At 41.0% G+C, this 19785-nt stretch overlaps 1 protein-coding gene across 8 annotated transcripts in view; it reads left to right on the plus strand.

The window, feature by feature from the left end:
- The first annotated feature begins 634 nt into the window (after nt 1-634).
- Nucleotides 635-19785, plus strand: part of kif1b (kinesin family member 1B) — a 62221-nt gene continuing 43070 nt past the window's right edge. For all 8 annotated transcript variants that reach the window (XM_034145289.1, XM_034145291.1, XM_034145295.1 and 5 more), the window contains exons 1-2: nt 635-881; nt 2042-2195. In XM_034145289.1, coding sequence (XP_034001180.1) covers nt 2090-2195 — 106 coding nt within the window. In that variant the 5' untranslated portion in view covers nt 635-881; nt 2042-2089. The remainder of the gene's footprint in view (nt 882-2041; nt 2196-19785) is intronic.

A 19785-nucleotide genomic window follows, 5' to 3' on the forward strand; every position in this document is an offset into this window, starting at 1 on the left:
AATGAATCAAACTTGGCGACTATCCCAATTTATTTGATTGGAAAGGTTTAAACATTGTGTTTAAGGGAAAACAGGAGCAAGGCTTTAGGCTTTTGTATTTGTTGCACAACATGAAAAACCTTACTGCACAAAAAAGTATGTATTACCTAAATTAAATGAATTGCGTCCAACACAGAAAACGGAGCAGAAAAATAGGTTTGTTCTTTGTATTTCTATATATATAGTACCTATGAAAGCATGTGTGGCACTGGTCAAATATATATGTTAAAATGTAGAATAGGTAGATGTTAATGAATTGGCAAAACCATTTATTTATCTAAGCAATGAGATGCTCCATCCTCCATGCTCGCTAGGCGGCGCTCTTCGCGGTGACCCCGGTGTTGCGGTGACAGCGGTGCGGGGAGCGGTGGGCAGAAATCCTGCAGTGTGGCGTCACGACAGGAAAAAAAGAAGAAACCCCGCCCACTCCCTCTCCCTTTCCGATTCCGAGCCTCGTCATTGGCTCTACGATACATTAGTCACAGCTGTCTCTTCGTTCATTGGCCTGTCCGGCTGTCAGTCAGCGTGGCCGAGAGGGAGTTGACGTAATCTCTCCAGTAAATCAAGGCAATCCATCAATTCTTCTTTTCGCCTGTGTGCAGATCAGACGTCCGCCTTCCCATCTCTACTGGAAAATAAACTCGCCAAGGGGTCGCCGGCAGCAGTCCCAGGTCCATCCGGCGGAGGATACCGCTATAATGGCTGATTTCCACCTGAGTGGACTTTACAACAGTTTTCGCGCTTGCGGATTTTGATAGAAAACAACACATCTTGAAACGCCCGCTAGCTAGCGTTAGTTCTCGCCGCTGTCCTGTGGTGTTATCTTGGTGAAGTCTTTAAACGTGAGTAAAAACGATGGATTAATTTATGTATTTATATTTTGTAACGTTTGTAGTGCATGAGGTTGTTATAACAATATTATTTGTGCAGTTGTCGGTGGCTGGTGAGCAGTTTTAGCTAACGTTACTGTCACGTTAGTGTATTTGCACCGATAGCTTCATAGTCCTGGTTCCGATAAACGTTGTACATTCATACATCATTTGCAAATCGTATACTATTACTTATTTACGATCATAGTATTTGTACGAAGGATATAAGTATCCAACAAAAGGCAGACACCGGAGGTTACTTCTTTCTCGGCCATAAACAGAGCGCAAAGTCATTAACATTTCATGTTTCAACCCTAGCTTGCAGTTAAATATACTTAATAGTTGCCGTTTAAAGCATTACACCCACTGTTAACATCGTCAAACATGAACATTGTGTCGAGTCTGTGCTGCTTAAATAAGCATGCAACTCCTCCCTGCACTATTCCACAACATACAGCCGCCGTGGATTAGCCTACTTCCTAACATCGGTGAATTTAATTAGAAAAAGGAGGAAATGTAAGCTGTTTGCCTTCACACAATGAACCCAGTTGGATGGAGCAGGCAGGCCCGGCTCACTGCCCGACTGTAGCTCACACAAAATAGGGTAGATAGAATTTCATGGGCGTATGCTTTTTAGCAAGTATGGCTGACTCCAAGGACATGAAAAAAACATTGGCAAATGTAGCCACTGGCCACGGGATGTAAGGCTTCAGTAGACTGTCAACCCATTGGAAAGTTGTCTTTAGAAAAAAAAACATTATGTGTATGCATATCAATTATTACATGCATTATTCATATCTTGTATTTGTCAATAACCGTATTTTGCATATGCTTTGGAATATATATAAAATGCATTGCCCTATGTATCCTTATTTTAGATGTTAAATGTATAATGTGCTGCTGTTTACAAAATATTAAAGCCCTTCTGTGGTTTGGAGCGGCCATATTTGTTGTATGCTGTTATGAATAGAAATGTGCAGGGGGTGGACTTTCATTGTGTTTGATATACATCATGTGATAATGGGTATTGCATTTTCTCAGTGTATCTTTTCCAGAGTCGTCTTCGTTTATTAAAAACCAGATATTCTCTTTGTAAATTGGATGCAAACATCTCTTTTCTGTCTTTATTTCAGGAGGGATATCAAAGGAATCTTACTTGTGGTCGTTTCTAAACCACAAAGATGTCGGGGGCATCTGTAAAAGTTGCGGTTCGAGTTCGGCCCTTCAACTCCAGGGAGACGGGCAAGGACTCCAAATGCATCATTCACATGCAAGGCAACACTACAAGTAAGTCTACTGGCGTGCACACAACCAAACAATATGTCTTGAATGTATGCAGGCCTGTCTGCTGAGGGTCGTTTGGTATACCACACATGCACCCACGTGGTCTTCCTTCAGGCCTCTTAGCAGGGGACAGTAGAATGAGCAAACTGAATAGTGGACGGTTGGGGACAAACAGCCTGAAAGGGAATAAAAGGCCTACCGAGGGAAATTCCTCCTCCTCTGAAGGGGGCTGCATGCCTTAGGAGTCTCAGTGTGAGAAACGCTGAGTTGCTCAATACTGAGAGACCCAGGGGTCACCTCCCAGCCTGTCCCACTAATACCTTCAATTCATCAAGGCTTTATCCCACAGTTCATGTTTTAGAATGGATTTGTCTGTTACTTTGTAGTTTATGATTGTCTTATCTCCCAGTCAGTGTATACAAGCGGCTGTAAAGTACTTGTAGAGTTGTGTCAAGTGTTATGGCCATAATTATTATTTATGTTGTGTGCTGCTTTTTATTTTGCTGTACATTTCACACAAAAACAAATGGCGGGGTTACATTTATTGGCCTGCTAAAATTAAGGAAAATATGACTTAATTTCTCATATGTTTAGTCGTATATTTGTGTCACCTTGACAACATATTATTGCAATCAGTAAATAAGATGGATGAGTCATAAATCGACCAGATTTGTTTCTGAAGCGTTATTTTTAAATCGAGGCTTAATGCGTCAGTCATTCGTGAATAGAAAGATAGATGTACTCGAATGAAATTACACTAAAATCCAATTGTAGGTATTAATGTGTACTTGCAGTGCAGAAAGAGAAGACTTGAATGTGGGTTGTAGTCTTGTGATCAACCTGCCTACTTGTGACTGTGAGTCATCATGTACTGTGAAGTGCTAGCTGCCTCCTTGCTCATGGTTGTGCTGTATTTCCAATTCCAGCTGACAGATGAGTACAATCTCCCCGACAGTAGCATGGAAACATTTTAAAACCAGTAACTAGACAGCATGTGACGGCAGAAACCCGTTCTTCCAGCTCTCTTATTTGCCTCGACTTTTGTCTGTCAGTCTTACCGGGCTCATTAGACTAAGCCTTTATGAATCTTCCATAAGATCAAGTGTCCCTACTAGCTATGGCTCACATGGCCTTTATCTCTCAAACTGTACCAAAGAGAAGCTTTGTGTCAAATCCCCAGTACTTTTACTCCATATCCTTGGGTTTTCATTATGCCAAAGTCACTAGGAAGTGCTGAAGGGTGACTCGTGGGTTTGAGCAGAACTGCAGTAGAATATGCAGCTTTTTCGGGCTTAGTGTGTGAGTGAGTGAGGGAGTGAAGGAGAGGAAGAGGTTGCAGCACTGCTTACTCTACCTCTATCACATGGGCAGATTGCAGAGCAGAAAGGGAGGCTGGCAGGCGGCCATACTCTCCCTTCACCAGGACTTCATTGCAGATGGTATGCTGAGCATGCTGTCCTATTGAGATGCTTGAGATGTTCATACATGCAGATGAGACTTTGTGATACGAAGTGAGAAAATGTGACCTTTCTGTAGTTGTGATTCTGCATTTTTTTTTTCATAAATCAGAGTCCACCAAAGCCAACGTACATTTGTATTATAAACTATGCATCAGTAGTTTGTTTGGAAGGTGCTCAATGTTTCTATAATGTGTTCATTTGTTGGCACACCCGTTATGACTTTTTATGGCTAGATTACGTCATGGTTTAATTTGAATAACATTTCTCAATAATTGTGCATGAGTATGTTTCTTTGACTTTGGCAAGTTTGTCTTTTGCCCCATATAAGGCGGTGTATATACAGCTCTGGAAACATTTAAGAGACCACTGCAGCATTATCAGTTTCTCTGGTTTGACTATTTATAGGTATGTGTTTGAGTAAAAGGAAATCTTTTTATTTTATTCTATAAACTACTGACAACATTTCTCTGTGTTGGAATTCAACAGACACTGGAATGGAATGGCTGGCGTACATGCAGAGATTGAGATTTAAGAGACATTTGCAGTGGTCTCTTTATTTGTCCAGAGCTCTATAACTTATCCACACGTTTTTTTGTACTCAACAAAAAACATATTTTAAGTATCAAATACTCTCCAATGAAAGGTGAAAGATCAATTTCTGTCATTAACTTTCTCTTTGCTCAGCTAAAATTCATTCTTTTAATTTCAATGTTTTATATATTATGCTGCTTTAATCTGAATCAATGGTGCCATTGTTTTAGCACAACACAGTGTATACATTACCTGTGATGGTTTTTATTATGTTATGCCCTCTGATTGGCTAAAATCTGAATGAGACTGAGAGCTGGGATGTTTTATGGAGTTGCTTGGTCAGCCTGCAGGTGTTTGCAGATGTGTGTATGAGGCCATGACACACCCCTTATTGTTGCGACTCACTCAAGGGCAAATGTTGGTGCTTGTGTGTCAACAGAGGCACAGAGAAAGAGAGGGCCTGGGGGCAATGGCAGGATGTGTTTTCTCTCTCTCTTCCTCTCTTTTCACCATGCACGGAGGGTCGTCTGGGATAGTGTGCAGGCAGAGGGGCAGCAAATTGATTATCCAGTGTGCAGGAAATGTGTCCAAGGCCTCTGCAGGCAGGCTGGAAACAAGTAAAGGCCTCTTTCACTAGAAGCTCTTAAACATACCAGAGCTAATGTAATTATAAATGGGTGACGTGATGGGCTGTTGCATTAGTTACTGTTGGTGCTCCGAATGTTGAATAACGGCAGGACACCCAAAGCCTGCCTTCGGTCAGTGTTATGTAACCAATGTGTTGTGTTGCCCCTCAGTCAATGAGCAGCATGAATGTATGGCCAACGATGGGCGATAGGTGAGAAGCAGATCCCCTCATATGTTAGACCACTACATTGACTTTATTGGAACAAACCTGCGTTCAGATGCCTTATCATCCACATTATCAGTTGTATTTACAGTATGGGAGATAAATGCTTTATTAATAGATACCAACCCAGCCTATACCCATGCTTTCCAGAACTGGTTGAATGGTGCACGATATTATCCCCCTAAGCTAAGCGTAAACTAATGCTAGAACAAACAAAAGGTCACTTTGTCAATTAAACATTCACCTTTCAGATCGAATTTTGCTGAGTGTCGTCAGTTTGAGCTAAGTGGACGGTGACCTTACAAAAACCCTACAGGGAGGAATCGGCTCACCTATAGTGTCAGTTACAGCAAAGAGGAGGCTATCACCACAGCAGAACCGACAATGAGCCCATATTGTTTGAATAAACCGCTAGCAGAGAGCTAACAGGACAAGTGGGGATCATGGGGGTCTGGTTGAGGGATGATCATCTATCCTGCCGCTGAACCCTTTGCAGACAGGGACGATTGACCTGATTAGAGACAGTAATCTGCTGTGTTGCCTCAGGTCGCCACGCCCTGCTGCTGTAATCCCAGTGACCCTTGTAGGTGTACACAAGCAACGCACACCAACTCAGGGTGTTACATTCCTCATCGCCTCATGCTGAGATAGTTTGTGAGCAACACACATTTGCACACATGCAGCACTTTCACATTCCAGACTGACTGTAATGAGGAGGGAGGACAGGCAGATGTCCGTGTCGTGATCTACTCATGCTGTGCCTGAGGAATTTCAGGCCAGAGGCGCAAGTGCATGGCTTGCAGCTAAGCCAGTTTTTTGTACACTTACCTGTAACGGAAACAGAAAATAACTAACATGTTGCACTTTGTTACACACTTGAAATGATTTGGACTTTAACCTTATTGATATTGAGAGCATGTGGGACCTCTGTGTCACTTTTTCAAATGATAATGAAGAACAGACAATAATCTTATGAGTCATACAGCACTTTCACATCTCCCATCGCTTTCATATCCTCTGTGGTCATCTCCTTCGCTCTGTAGTCAAGGCAACAGCAATGTTTATTTTCTGCTGCAAAACCGCATCTTGAATGAATGAATGAATGAATGAATGAATGAATGAATGAATAAAAGCGTTTTACTTCCTCCATTTACATTCTTTTCATAACATCATGTGCTTTTGTTTACTTTGAGTCATGTCTTTCTGCCTGGTCATTTCTAACCTGGTCCTGCTACAGGGCAGCTAACTGTGATCGGGTCGCAGTCTGTCAAGATGTGAATGATGCCGAGGTTTGACAGTTAATGATAGTTGTTTGGTTTGGGCTCATGTTGACTGCCATAGGTAAAGGTAAATATGTGGGTCTGGTAGGAATATCAGGTTGTCTATGACTTTTATTCTGTTATTAGAGTTTATTTCTTCAACAAAATTGAGACATGCTGATTTAATATTTATGGTTAAAGGACACCTATCATGCTATATTTAAATGATATATTGTAGGGCCATACCTATATAAGGTATATTTATACGTTTCTGTTTTCAAAATACCAAACAGATCATGCATTTTAGCCATGCCTCATTTCGCTCTATGTGCTGTTTGCTGTCTACGGGGCTGATTTTGTGAGCTGCAGCTGACCACGCCCCCCTGCAGGAGAGGGGAGCCGTGCTCTGATCAAGTCGAGAGGGGGAGAAAAAAAGATCTCCGTCCTCCGTGTTTTATTTATATATACAGTCTATGGTTTTATTATATTATTATAGGCCTATAGAGTCGTTATTCATTTGTTTTAAAGCTCAATAAATAACAAAGAAGACCTTTGACCGGCACTTTTCTAATTTTGTCCGGAAGATTTAAACTTTAACGGACATCTTGACCGGCGAAACAAACTGAAACTGAAACTCTGCCGCACGGTCCCCTCGTACCTTGGAAGAGGCGGAGAGGTGGGTGTTTGTCATCTGCTGGTGGACTAACCGGAGAGAATTACAGTGCTTGCCTCGACGGGGAGGGATTGCATTGAATTAAAGCAGCGGGAGCAAACGCTTGCCTCGGGGAGAGAGAAAAAAAGCCACAGCGGAGAATAAACAGAAGGGTAACCATGGTAACTATGGGCGGGAAGTCTTCTTCGCTGCTTTTGTGGCAGACTACAGCGCCACTTACAGGCCTGGCATATGTACTACAGCGTCTCCAGCGCTTTCGAGCAGCAATGGCCGGCCGTGGCCCAACCCCACATTCCCCTGATAGGTGGAGAGTTGGCCCAATAGCCGTAGCGCCACTTCTGTGACGTCATAGAAGTGTTCAAATCTGGATCAGTCTGTATCAGATCCGTTGCAGCCCCTTTTTTAGAGATTTGGGTATGGAGGAAAATAGAGAGGGTTGTGTTTTCTGACACTTGGTGAGTTCCCTGGAACACCGGGGACACATATTCATGTATAAAAGACGTACAAAAGTGCATTTTGAATGATAGGTCCCCTTTAAGTAAATTCAGTTTAGTAAGCCATAAATGCATGAATTCAAATTGTATTAATACCATTTATACTGCCTATTAAAATGTTTCACAAAGCCCTGTTAGCATTCCCATTGGCAATTAATCCTTTTTCATTAAAGGTGGGGTAGGTAATTTTGGAGAAACGCTAGAATTTGAAAATACACAGCCGGAAAAAATCTCCTACTTCCTTACAGAGCCCCTCCTCCAACACACACGAACGCGCACATGACCAATGAGGGCACGAGATAAGTTTGTGCACAGATGGAAGGCTGACAGGCAGGTAGGCCATCCAGTTATTTTAGCCGGGCCGGCTAAAATGATTGGTCGTGCTTTTTACAGTACTACGGCTTCCACAGATGACATTTCTTTATGGATTTGTTGTCAAAGCACTTAAGATATTCATTGCTATCGGGATGTTAAGAGCATTCCATGGAATATAACAAAAAGTGTATCTCGAGCCGGTTTCTCAAACTTACCTACCACCCCTTTAAGTGTTTTAAAGGGAATAAGAAACCACAATGTGGCATTGCCTAATAGGGATAGTCTGTAGGTTGGAATGTTCTTAATGTGAACGATAAAGTGATAAATGCCTATTTCAAAATGGTGGTTTTTGCTGACCAAGCCACTTGTGGTTTCTACTCTGCAACTTAAATGTTGACTCTTCATGACCCTTTCTGTTTGTAGCTTCTGTTTTCCCCTTGTGCACATGGTTCACATAAGAGTCTTTCCATCCTCTTTGGTTTAGTGCTGCATTGATTTGTCAAACGGCAAAAGCTCTTCTTTGTTAACACCTTTTTAAAGACATTTTAATAATGTTAAATTAGGGCCTTAAAATCGATAGAAACGTACTTTTGTGACGGTATCAAAACATCTGCGAATATCAAACGGTGGTAGAAAGCTGTCCACTCACAATGAGTCTTTGTAACTGCTGAATGTGTTGGCATTGTTCTCCTGTTACCATCTAAGGGCTGGAGGAATCAGCTACAGATGTTTTTAAACAAAGGTATTATTAGTGACGAAAAACAGTACATCATGAAAACCAATGAAAAACCCATGACCTCATGAGTGAGGTGGGTCGTGCCTCCACTGCTGGAGATCTCTATGGCCCCAAAATTGTTGAACCAAAAGTAGAGTTTTAGTGAAGAAATATCTCTTACCCCCTTCAGCAAATAATAAACCATTTGATAATTGAAAGAATAAATGTTTTAGCAGTATCTTAAAATAATCTTGAGGTATATTCACTTACTACCCTTGGATAATAGTCTTGCTCGATCGACATGATAAAATTAAGTTGACTTTGCTGCCACATAAATATATAAGTTGTTTATAGAAGCCTTTCTTTATCTAACAATAAACTGATGCAAAAGGTTGTCTTAGTTCTAAGTATAAACGCACAATATTTGTATCAGTGTCAATGCTTAATGTAGAATAAAGTTATCTTATGTCAGGTCTGTGACCCAATTGTTTTCTTAAAAGAGGATTTTGCATAGCATACAAGCTACAGATGAATGTTCAGTTTTTCCTCACCTCATTTTATTGTAACCCACTCTCCATGGTAGTCTGTGATAAAAACTGAGGGAGCCTTTTGCAGAAAATGTGGGATATCAGAGGGGAGGGTGGCATCGGGCTGACTTGAGGGGGAGGGGTGATGTAAACGCAGCCACAGCAGCAAAGTCGTGCACGAGCACTGTTCACGTGTAGGACAGCGTGAGGCAGCATCAAATATAGTCGCCCAGCTAGAGATGATGAAGATTTCATTCATATTGGTGTAGGGGGATTAATGGCATTCATGCAATTGGACCAACACTTAAGAAAAGGCAAAGCTATGACTTCAGTTCATGTGTTGTCATTGTCTTGCAGTTAATGCCTATAAAAGACATCTATCACTGGTATCAGAAGGTTTCTAAATGTATGATGCTGTTTCACTTGTTTCAAGAAACACAAGACATCAATGCAAGTCTCAATAGCAGAGAGTTACTTTTGATTTCTAGTTTTCAGAACCATTATTCAATTAAATAACTTGTTGGCATAGAACCTTTCAGAAAAATATTATATAATATTGTAGAGTACAGTGTTTCCCCTAGGTTTACTGCTTTGGGGGGGTGCTGCCTGAGGGGGGGGGGGGGGGGGTGGCATTGGGATATATTTGTTTTAAATCCTCTGGAGCAGAGAGAGGAGCTGTGGATTATTGTTATTGATTAATGCATCAGTGTTTCTTAGGGTCAAAAACACTAAACTCATAACTTAAAGGGGACCTATCATGCAAAATGCACTTTGTGATGTCTTTTATACATAAATATGTGTCCCCGGTGTGTCGGGAACTCACGCAGCGTCAGAAAATAAAACCCTCTCTTTTCCTCCGTACCCAAATCTTTTAAAAACAGGTGTACAACGAGCGGATACAGATTTGCTGCCGATTTGACGTCAAATCAGCAGCGGACCCACAGAAAGTTGCTATCAGAAACAATGCCTGACGTGTTTTGGACGTAATCTCGTCTTTGTTTACAGTAGCAAGCCTCGCTAACACTCAGAGCTAACCTGTACTGGAGAGCACATGTGTTTTAAAAAGCAGGAAATTAAAAAAAGAACTCACCTTGTGATAAACCCGCAAGAGAAAAAGCATTTGAGCTCCATACTATTTCAGAAATAATCTTTGATGTGGTTTAGAACAGGATGGCATTTTATCCCAGCAGAATTTAACTTTATATCCGGTAGAATTCTGATCAGGCATTAGCTCCGCTTTTTTCAAGCTAAGGACCCACAATCCGCATTTCTCTAACAGGGCTGCAAAAGAGGGGTTTGAGCAGTATGAGGCATGGCTACAATGGGTGATCTGTTTGGTATTTTAAGCAAAAAACTTCACAGACATGTTTTGTATAGGTATGGCCCTACAATATATGTTTCCAATATAGCATGACAGGTCCACTTTAAAATGAAAGCGTTTAGTTTATTTAATAAAAGAGCACATGTTCAATGTGAAAAGTGACAGTAGATATAGATTAGTTGCAATTTGGTGCTATATATATATATATATATATATATATATATATATATATATATATATATATACTTTTTTTTTTTTTTATAAAAACACCTTGAATTTCAGGGGGGGCGTGGGGCTCCGTTGGCGGGGCGCAGCGCCCCTCCAAGACAATGGTAGGGGAAACACTGGAGTATATTGATGCTCAAATGAGGTGTTCCCAGGGGGCTCTGCTTCAATTGGCAGCTGGGATCCAGAACACACAAATCCATTAATGTTAGTAATATTACCAGAAATAAAAGACCAACCACCCGCGCTCGCTCACATGACGAAGTGGAACCATGCACCGCTGAATTAGGCTTCTGAAATACAATTCAGCCAGATCCTAAAAGGTCTCTCAGTTTAACAATAGAACCACATTAGTGTAATAGATAAAGAAATTGCCTGTTTGAACCAAATATCACCAGCTGACGTTTTCCTATTGGATTAGGAATGTGCGTATTAGTGTGCCCATTTGGCTTTTTTGGGCATGTGCAGAAGATTATAATGATGTCAAATAAAGACTGTAGTTGAGCCACAAGTTGAAAGGAATACCTGCCCTAGTCACATGATAGATAAGGTTGCTGTATAATGCCTGGTTTCCTTTTAGAGGAGGATCTTTTCAACCACTCTATTGAATCTGACCTATACTGATGAAGTTATGAAAATCAGATTGTGCTCGCATATCTATCTTCATTTATTCTTGGTGATGCATTCAGGGGATGGTGCATTAAAGTTTTGTTACTCCTGTCTTGCTCCTCTTAACCGACTCTTTGGTTCATTGCCCAAGTTGGGTGTAATGGCTGGACTTTCCCACATTCGAGAGAGTGAATGCATTTTAGTTTTTGTGCCCTGACTGAAACTGCTCTTTCCAGACTATATTGTTTGTTTTCCTCCCACAGTCTGAGGGCTGAATTCAGAGGCAAACTGGAGAGCTTTGCAGTCCGGGCACGGGTAGCTTAGTGGTGGGCATGATGTTCACTTTGTATTATTCATGAGTAAGAAATCAGAGGGGTTGGCGGTATATTAATTTTCAAACTTTAATTAATAAGACGGGACTCTGGAATCCTCTGCTGCTCCAATATGGAGCTGTCTTACTGTATGCTGTGTTTGAATACAATGAAGCTAATTCATAGTATACACACATGCACATTAACGGTTCCACGCATCATTAACATCCTCCACAAGGAAACTGTTGGATAAATGGTGTTAGTCATCTGACATTTGCTTGAGGCCACACTCATGTTGTTTTCTAGCTTCACAGATAATGTAAAATAAGTGATGCCTCTTCTTCTATATATATATATATTTTTTTGTTTTAAATTTAAAGATGGGCTTTGAACATAAACTATCCGAGATTTTCACAGATCCTTGTGCCATGATGTCATGGAGCTTATATAAAGCCAGAGAGCATTTATAGCGAGACTTCAGTGTCTGAGTGGAGGCTAGTTGAGGGAATCCAGGTCACTGCTCTGTAAAATGGGTGCCTGTTGTAAGCAGTGAATGTAAGGGCCTCTGTATTTCCCTTGTCTGAACAGCCTCGCCGGCACAGTTTCAACACAATGCCTGGATCATATGATGGTCTGTATGTTGTTTAGAGACACATCTGACACAATAAAAATGCAACTTTTCTAAATGTACAGATTAACATTTTAATGCAAGTCAAGTCTCCTTAGTGTATTTCTTGTTATGCCTTTTACTTCTTTATGAATTGAATAATTACAGTCAAGCAAGCAATGGATAATATTTTCAAAGCAAGGCACTCATTTTAAACTCATAGATTGTTGGAATCAGCATCTCTCTTTGCAGAGAAGTTTAACATTGATATGATATAGATATAGCTGTGGAAAGATTGCTTTATTATAAATACAAAAGCAGTTTTGTTTCTTCATGTGTAATTGGGAAAAGGTTGACAGGCAAGTTTGAATGGTCAATAGATGAAGTGCTATTTTCAAACTGATCAGTAGAAATGGCCATGACATGGGACCTTTAAATAGCAGACACGTCTCAAGCTGGGGAAGTATTACTAGCTTTCCATGACACAGGATGTGTCTGGAAAGTCCCTTGATCTTTCGAGGTAGCACCTGCAAAGAGGAGAATATCCTCCTTGGACCTGATCCATGAGAAGCGTTGCCGCTCGAGCTGTGAAAACAGCTGAAACTCCTGACTAAGTATCCTGTATCATTTTGTTAATGTTACCATTGAGGTGCAAACAAGTATGTTCTTTGAACACGTTGGGGGATGTGTCCAGACAAACCAGCCATTAAACTTGATAGCAATTGGCATGTCCTTTAGATATTTATTGTTATTTCAGCTCTGACTTCATGCCAGTTATGTATGCCCTGTGGGTTTAACCCCCCATGTCATCACCTGAGAGGCTGTCTGATATCCCTATCTCTTTGTTGTAGTTCTGTGTTTGTTTAGCTTCTGAATGGAGTCCTGCTGGCTTGGCATGTTTTCTCTGTCTGGTGGCTTCTAGAAGCTTCTCTTTAGTCTCTGTTATCCTAAACTCAGTGCGTCTGCGTGAGCTGCTCACATCAAGCGCATTGTCAGTGTCTGTGCATAGGGACCAATGCATGGTTTGGTCAAGAGTTCGGCAGAAAGGTTGGGCGGCTGAAATCTGTCCATTCCTTCCTGTCACTGACAGTCTGTCGGCATGCGAAGCACTAGCTGCCATCTGCTGCTGTATAAATAGACAGTATTCAGAGCTGGAACAGCTGGCGCAGAGGCCAGGACTGCGCCCTTTCCCACTGCTTTCCAGCTAGACAGGCAACCCCACCTAACGCTGCTTTAATGTATTACTTTTTGAGTTTTTCAAAAGTAAAACAATTAAAAACTTAAGAGATCAAACTCATTTGTTTGTTTTAATAGCACTATGTAATTCAGTATTCTGAGGATTTTTTTTATTTCCTAAATACCGTGTTAGCAAGAACCCTGTTTTTTTTAATGTATTTGGGTGTGAATTGGAGAGAAATCTTGTAAAGAATTATATGTGCATGATAAGAAAAATCATGCCCTCCCACAATTTTTACTGTCATTCCAAATGCTATTAAAGAAAAAATGAATGGGCTGCAGGTAAAAGTGTACCTATTTATTACAGTGTGAACACATATTTTTATTTCCTGGCCAAATAAGATTTACAGTTACTGTTCAAATATCTCTATTGTGTATTTTTTATGTTAAATTAATATTGTTTCCATACTGTCCAATTCCCTTGATTTGCAGTGTCTGAATTTAGTCACATTCCATCAGAAATATTGAACGTTTCTTTATTCTAAATATCACATAGAAAGGGGGGGGGGGGGGGGCAGTTTGAAAAGGTTCATTGTGATAGGGGACTGGGCACATACAGCCTTGTCATAACAGATTACCTAACGTGTTTTGCAGACTCTGTTGCCAATTGCAATACCCTGCTTTCAGTGCATTGTTCTGGTGTCTTCCTGTGCCTTTCCCCCCCCCCCCCCCTCTCCTAGTAGGAAGAGACAAATGACGTGAGCAGCCTTCTGAGTAGATACAGAGGATTCGTTAGTAGGAAGTCTGTGCCGTATACTTGTACACGTATTACTTGGATGTAGCGGTTCATTTAATGAAATGACAAGGCATGGTCTAACAGGAAGTTTGTTGTAGCTTGTTTGTTTGAGTTGACGATGGTGATTCTCCCGTGGTAGGTCATAACTCCTGGTTTGGACAAACTCGTATGCCTACCCAGGAAGTTCCAGGTCTTTTTCTGACAGGAGGGCTCAACGGAGGGGCAGTATTGAAATCTTGTACAGAGAGATTTTAATTAAAGGCCACAAGGCATCTCGCTGACCAGACGTCAAAGTGCAATGTGTCCAAAGCAGTAATGAAGATACCACATGTTTGTTTCTGTTTTGGAGATGGTGTACGTCCTGTGTTGTGGCTGCAGCAAGCTCAGCTGTGCTCCGACGCTACTTTTAGCCCTCATCTTTGAGCCGAGTCCAGTGACAACTCTGTCACCTGTGCTGCTGCCCTGGCAACTGAGCCATCACACACTCTCTTCCAGAGACACTCACTGGATACAACACCCAGAGCTCTTCTGTGGCCACGTCCTCAGAACTAATCTTAATGCTCCCTATTTCAGATTGAATAAGCATATTAGCGTAACTGTTGCACTGTGGAAACCATCAGCTCATGTCAACAGATGCTTTTCTTCACCACTCTTGCACATACTGTAACCGGGCGTGCCTTTTTAAAATGAGATTAGAGCTGTACAATAATGTATTTTTCTTGACGTAGTGATAGGATATTGGCACATTAAAGATTAGGTGGCTAGCCATCATGATGTAAATTAAGTTCTTATTGCCCAGAAGGTGCCTAAGAATCATAATATTTTAGTATCAAATTAATCCAGTAATAGCCTTCTCCTTGGGTGCATCAGGAAAAGGAACAACCAATTGTTAATTCGGCATTCTTTAAATGGTGTTAATTTGTGAAATATTAAAACAATTATAGGTTTTAGGCAAGACAAAAAAAGGGGGGGGGGGCGGGCTTAAGTTGAAACCCACAGCTAACTCGGTGACTCTTCCTGTTTACATCAACCGAAGCAACATGCCTGACCTAAACAAAAAATTCCAAACATCTCGTATTCAATTATTAATTTTTTTTAAAGATTTGTATTTCGTCTTTTTTATAGGCATTCACAGTAACCACTTACCACTGAATTTAAATGTGTTTTTACTTTGGTGGTTCTTTTATTGCCTTTAGGCTTGCTATGCCAAATGTAATCAACGCAGAAAAAATGGTCCCATTATTCCATACACATGGTAAGGGTTGTAGATTCTGCTGATGGGACAAAGGCTATTGTTTAGTCGGGAAATGCTGTCTGTAGGATTAAATGATGTGAATTAACTGAATGAAATAATATTTATAGAAGTGAACCGTTACATCACACTGCTGCTCATATGCACACAGACCCCAGGGATGCTATTACAATTCCTCAGTCTAGCTGAAAGAAGCACACATGGTGTTCTGCACAGAAAGTATTCCTCTGAATGCCTGGCTCTTAACCCAGCCATTTGTTTTCCTTTTATATTTTGCATGTGCATTCATTTAATGCCCTTGCCCTTTCCTGTGATCGCGGACAGGCATCGATCAGCTTGCACTAACAGCTAGCAGCTCCTTAGAGGGTTACTGGAAAGGAGATGCTCATGTGTTCGGCCATTTTAGACCCTGCTTGTCTGCTAGTCTCAGGTGAATGGAGCTAGCTTTTAGTCCCCATCTGGTGCTCAGAGACCTCCTAACAACCTAATTACTGAGGGGTATCTTTGCTTCCCTAGCTGGATTATAGACCCCATGTCGAACACTGGAGCACAAAATGTCCGCCGGCTACAACCAGCTGAGTGATGTTCTTTAGATAGCAGGATGTGGTTAGTTAACTGGTGCCCAACCCACCTTGAAATGGAAAGCTCCTGTGGAGTGCTAGCATCATGTCAGTGCTATATTCTGCGGAACAGGAACTGAAAATGCAAAGCAGTGGCATTTTGGACAAATAAACATTTGAACTGTTATACCACCCAGCAGCTCGTGTCTGTTCACTGCACATGGGGTTGTGACTGAATGTCTCGAACTTTAGAGATACACAGAGATTCTCCTACATTGTCGTTCCCACGCTGATTTGCATGTCATCCTTTTGTGCAATGGATGTTTAGTTTATGTGATGGCCTCATGATGACAGGGTAGTGATACAACAATCCTTTATGTTGCTCTTTTACTGATAGTGTAGAATTCATGCTTGCAGACGTTGTCTTAGTGTTACCTGGTATGCAGCAAATCAATGCTGTGTCACCAATAGTAATGCTTTTTTTTAATGGTAAAATATTTGTCTTTTTTTCTTCACTACAATGTTTTTAATATTCAAATTTGGAAGTCTTGAAAAGGTTTTATTGCACTAAAAGTTGTTTCTGGTATTGCTTAGGGAGTCTGGTATGATAATCTTATTACTTGAGTAACAGATCACTTTTGCATATCTTAGGGTTTTTAAAGGATTAGAAAATCAGTTTTATAAATAGTTGTCATCAACATTTACAGTGCGTTTTAAAAGTGCATTTTAATAATTCTATGTAGTATCTACGGAGTCATAATAGAGGATGCTCAAGGCGAGAGAAAACAGAGTGCACTGTGCTGCATCCTCCCCTTCTGTGCCAAGTTGCGGTTGTTATGGCAACGAGATTATGGTCCTATACCTGTTGCCATGGTTGAGAAAGACGGAGTGATGACGTTCAATAGGCATCAGAGTGAGTCTGCCATTTTAAGTCCGGTATGTGACACTGGTGGGAATATATACTATTTATGGAACACAGAGGTATTCCTCATTGACATGTTAATGTGTGACTATTATACTATCTATGCATCAGTGCTCGCATACATTCTGCTTGTTAGTGTGATGTGCAGGAGTGTAAAGGGAGCAAAGTGACTGATATACAGTCGAGATAAATTAGGTGAATCATGCTGGAAGATATTGATAGAGATGAGATAGACTTTTAATGTCCCCACAGGTAATCTTTTCTGGATTCGGTCCTGCTGTTCAACAGTAGATACAATCTTCAATAAAACTACCCAGAGTCCATGTAACTCTTTAGTTTTCACATACATACCTGTAGGGGGAATCCTGCTGGCTGCACTTAAATTCACCTCATTCTTCCTCGGTCCACACCATTTTCTTAATTAAAGTAAGTTTTCATGCAAAATGTGCAAAATAAATGTGTTTTTAGACTCTCAAAGAGATGTTCTGCTGCTATAACTGTTTAGTTTTGGGGTTTTACGCAGCGTCCACACGGCGGCGTGCGTTGAAGCTTGCCGGTGGGCGTGTCTGAAACTCGACCAACAACCAATCACATGAATCTCCCGCCCCGGACACACAAGCACGCGGTTTGATTGGCTAGAGCTTGTACTGGCATATGATTTGATTGGCTGATGCTTCCGTCGAAGCTTCAAAAGTTGAACTTTTCTCAACTTTTGAAGTTGTGGACGGGCCGTTAGGCTTTGGACTTGCAAAACAAGACCTTTTAAAATAATCACCTTTGACTGAAACTGCGATGAACTTCTTTGAACTATTCTCTGATATTATCAAGAACAACATATGAATCTAGAAAACAGTTGCCTGATTAACTGAAAGTAAAAAATAATTGTTAGTTGCAAGTTGCAGCGCTACTGCACACATGGACCTTTGCTAGCCACATCCCTTACTGCATCCTTTCTTTTTAATACACATTTCTAGCATCTTACATGAGAGACACTCTAATGACGCACTGACAGGACTACTTGGGTGAGGCATCTATCTGTTCTGAGAGCAATGGAGTGGGCAATTGAAGTAGATATGCATGCCACATCGTGAGCATTATTCACCTTTAATAGACGAGTAGTCTCCCACTAGCTGCTATCATGTAGCTTAACTGTGCGTTTAGGTACATTCTTAAACCACTACATCCACCAAGTTCTCTGATGAGAGACTATGTCTGAACCAGGGAACAAAGCTTTCATATTTTTTTTTTGCTTTGTTATTTGTTTTAAACAGTGGATTCCCAGTAAAGCCAGTTCCTCAATGTCAGTCCACTGGCCTGTCATTGGCATCCCACTGTCTTTTTGCCCATACGGCACTCATCATCTTTCTGTTTTTACTGCTAAGTTGCCTCCTTAACAGTGAATTTGACTGACACTGAATGACTCCAAACTAGATGACCTCTTCTTTAATAGCCAATGTAGAATAGATTCTTCCAGGAAAGTAGAAGTGGCGCACTGGTAACTTAAATCCTGCCTTCATTTATTCATTCCCTGGCTCCAATTTCACATTTGGAGGCCAGTCAAAGGTGAAAATGGGCTTTATTTAGCCACCTGTCTTGCTGTATCCTCTTCCAGTGCCCAATAGGGCCGCTGTGGCCCCACACCTTAACCTGTGTGAAGATTGTAGGGGGTACAAAGTCATGCATTGTTTTTACCTGTGCTAGGTTGTAGCTACCCTATTTTAGGGCAATGGCTTCTCTACAATCATCACATATTTAGCATGAAGCAGTTAGTGTTCTGGTTTCTAAGGACACGCTGTGCTTTTTCTAACAGCATGTGACCTGTGGAGGGTGATATGCAATCCCTGTCTCTCCACATCTCCTGCATTATTGATAAGTTAGCTGAAATCCTCTGAACACATAAGGCACTCAGCCTAGGACATCTTGATGCTAAAGCCTCTCAAGCACACTCGTATCGAGGAGCCAGACCTGTCTTTAATTTGCCCATTAGCAAAGAAGTGCATTTGCATTAAACAAAGACAATTACTGCATTCTGGCCCACATTGGAGAGTTGGTTGACAATAGACAAAATGCACTATAAATGCATAGTTTAAATCGTCTTTTCTTTTACAAACTCTGGTTTCTATTGTTGCTCTGTTTGGAGTGTTGCTAGGCCCTCGAGCACACCCATCAGACCCAAATACATATTTTTTTACTATCCTCTATATTACTCCTTTCTGTTCACCTCCCCCCTCTTTACTGTAGCTGGAGGTATGCATGTGTCTGTACAGCCTGAATGAACTCTCTGCCCTGGCCCTTTGATGCAAAGCAGCTACAGTAAATAGGTGCATTTTGAAAAACTTTGGTATGGGTATCTTAAAATATCCTTCAGTAATTGCCTTAATCCCCTCCTGTACATATTCAGTGCAGAGTGTCAGGTTTGAACACTACTCCCAGGGGTAACAGCAAGCGAGGTTGAGAGGGATGACATACCAGGCATGGCTGCAGATTCTTGTTCATTAAGAAATGTGTGTGTGGCCATAGGGACAGGCTGGGGGTAGTGCGGACATTCAGTGTCAGTCATCATGCCTTTAGCAGATAGAACAGCTGATGGTGGTATAATGACACTAGGCTACATGTTTTTATTCTTTAAACTATGCATTTGTCTTCAGACACTGGTTAAAGATGGTGTGTTTGGAAAGGTTGACCCAACAGTTGCAGTTCTCAAAAAAGCCAGTGGCTCATGACTTTCTGTGTAGAATATATAATGGTTAGTGATGTGAACATCTGATCTGAACAGTATCTTTGAAGACTCACTATTTGCCAACCAGGATAACGATAAATACAATTTAATTAAGGTCCATTTAAACTGAAATGTAATTATTTTGTTTTTTTAATGAACAGAATAAATACCCTAATCAATTTAAAGTGGACCTATCATGCTATATTTGAATAATATATTGTAGGGCCATACCTATATAAAACATGTCTGTGAAGTTTTTTTTTCAAAATAC

This window comes from Trematomus bernacchii, unplaced genomic scaffold (genome assembly GCF_902827165.1).
Source record: "Trematomus bernacchii unplaced genomic scaffold, fTreBer1.1, whole genome shotgun sequence".
NCBI lineage: Eukaryota > Metazoa > Chordata > Actinopteri > Perciformes > Nototheniidae > Trematomus > Trematomus bernacchii.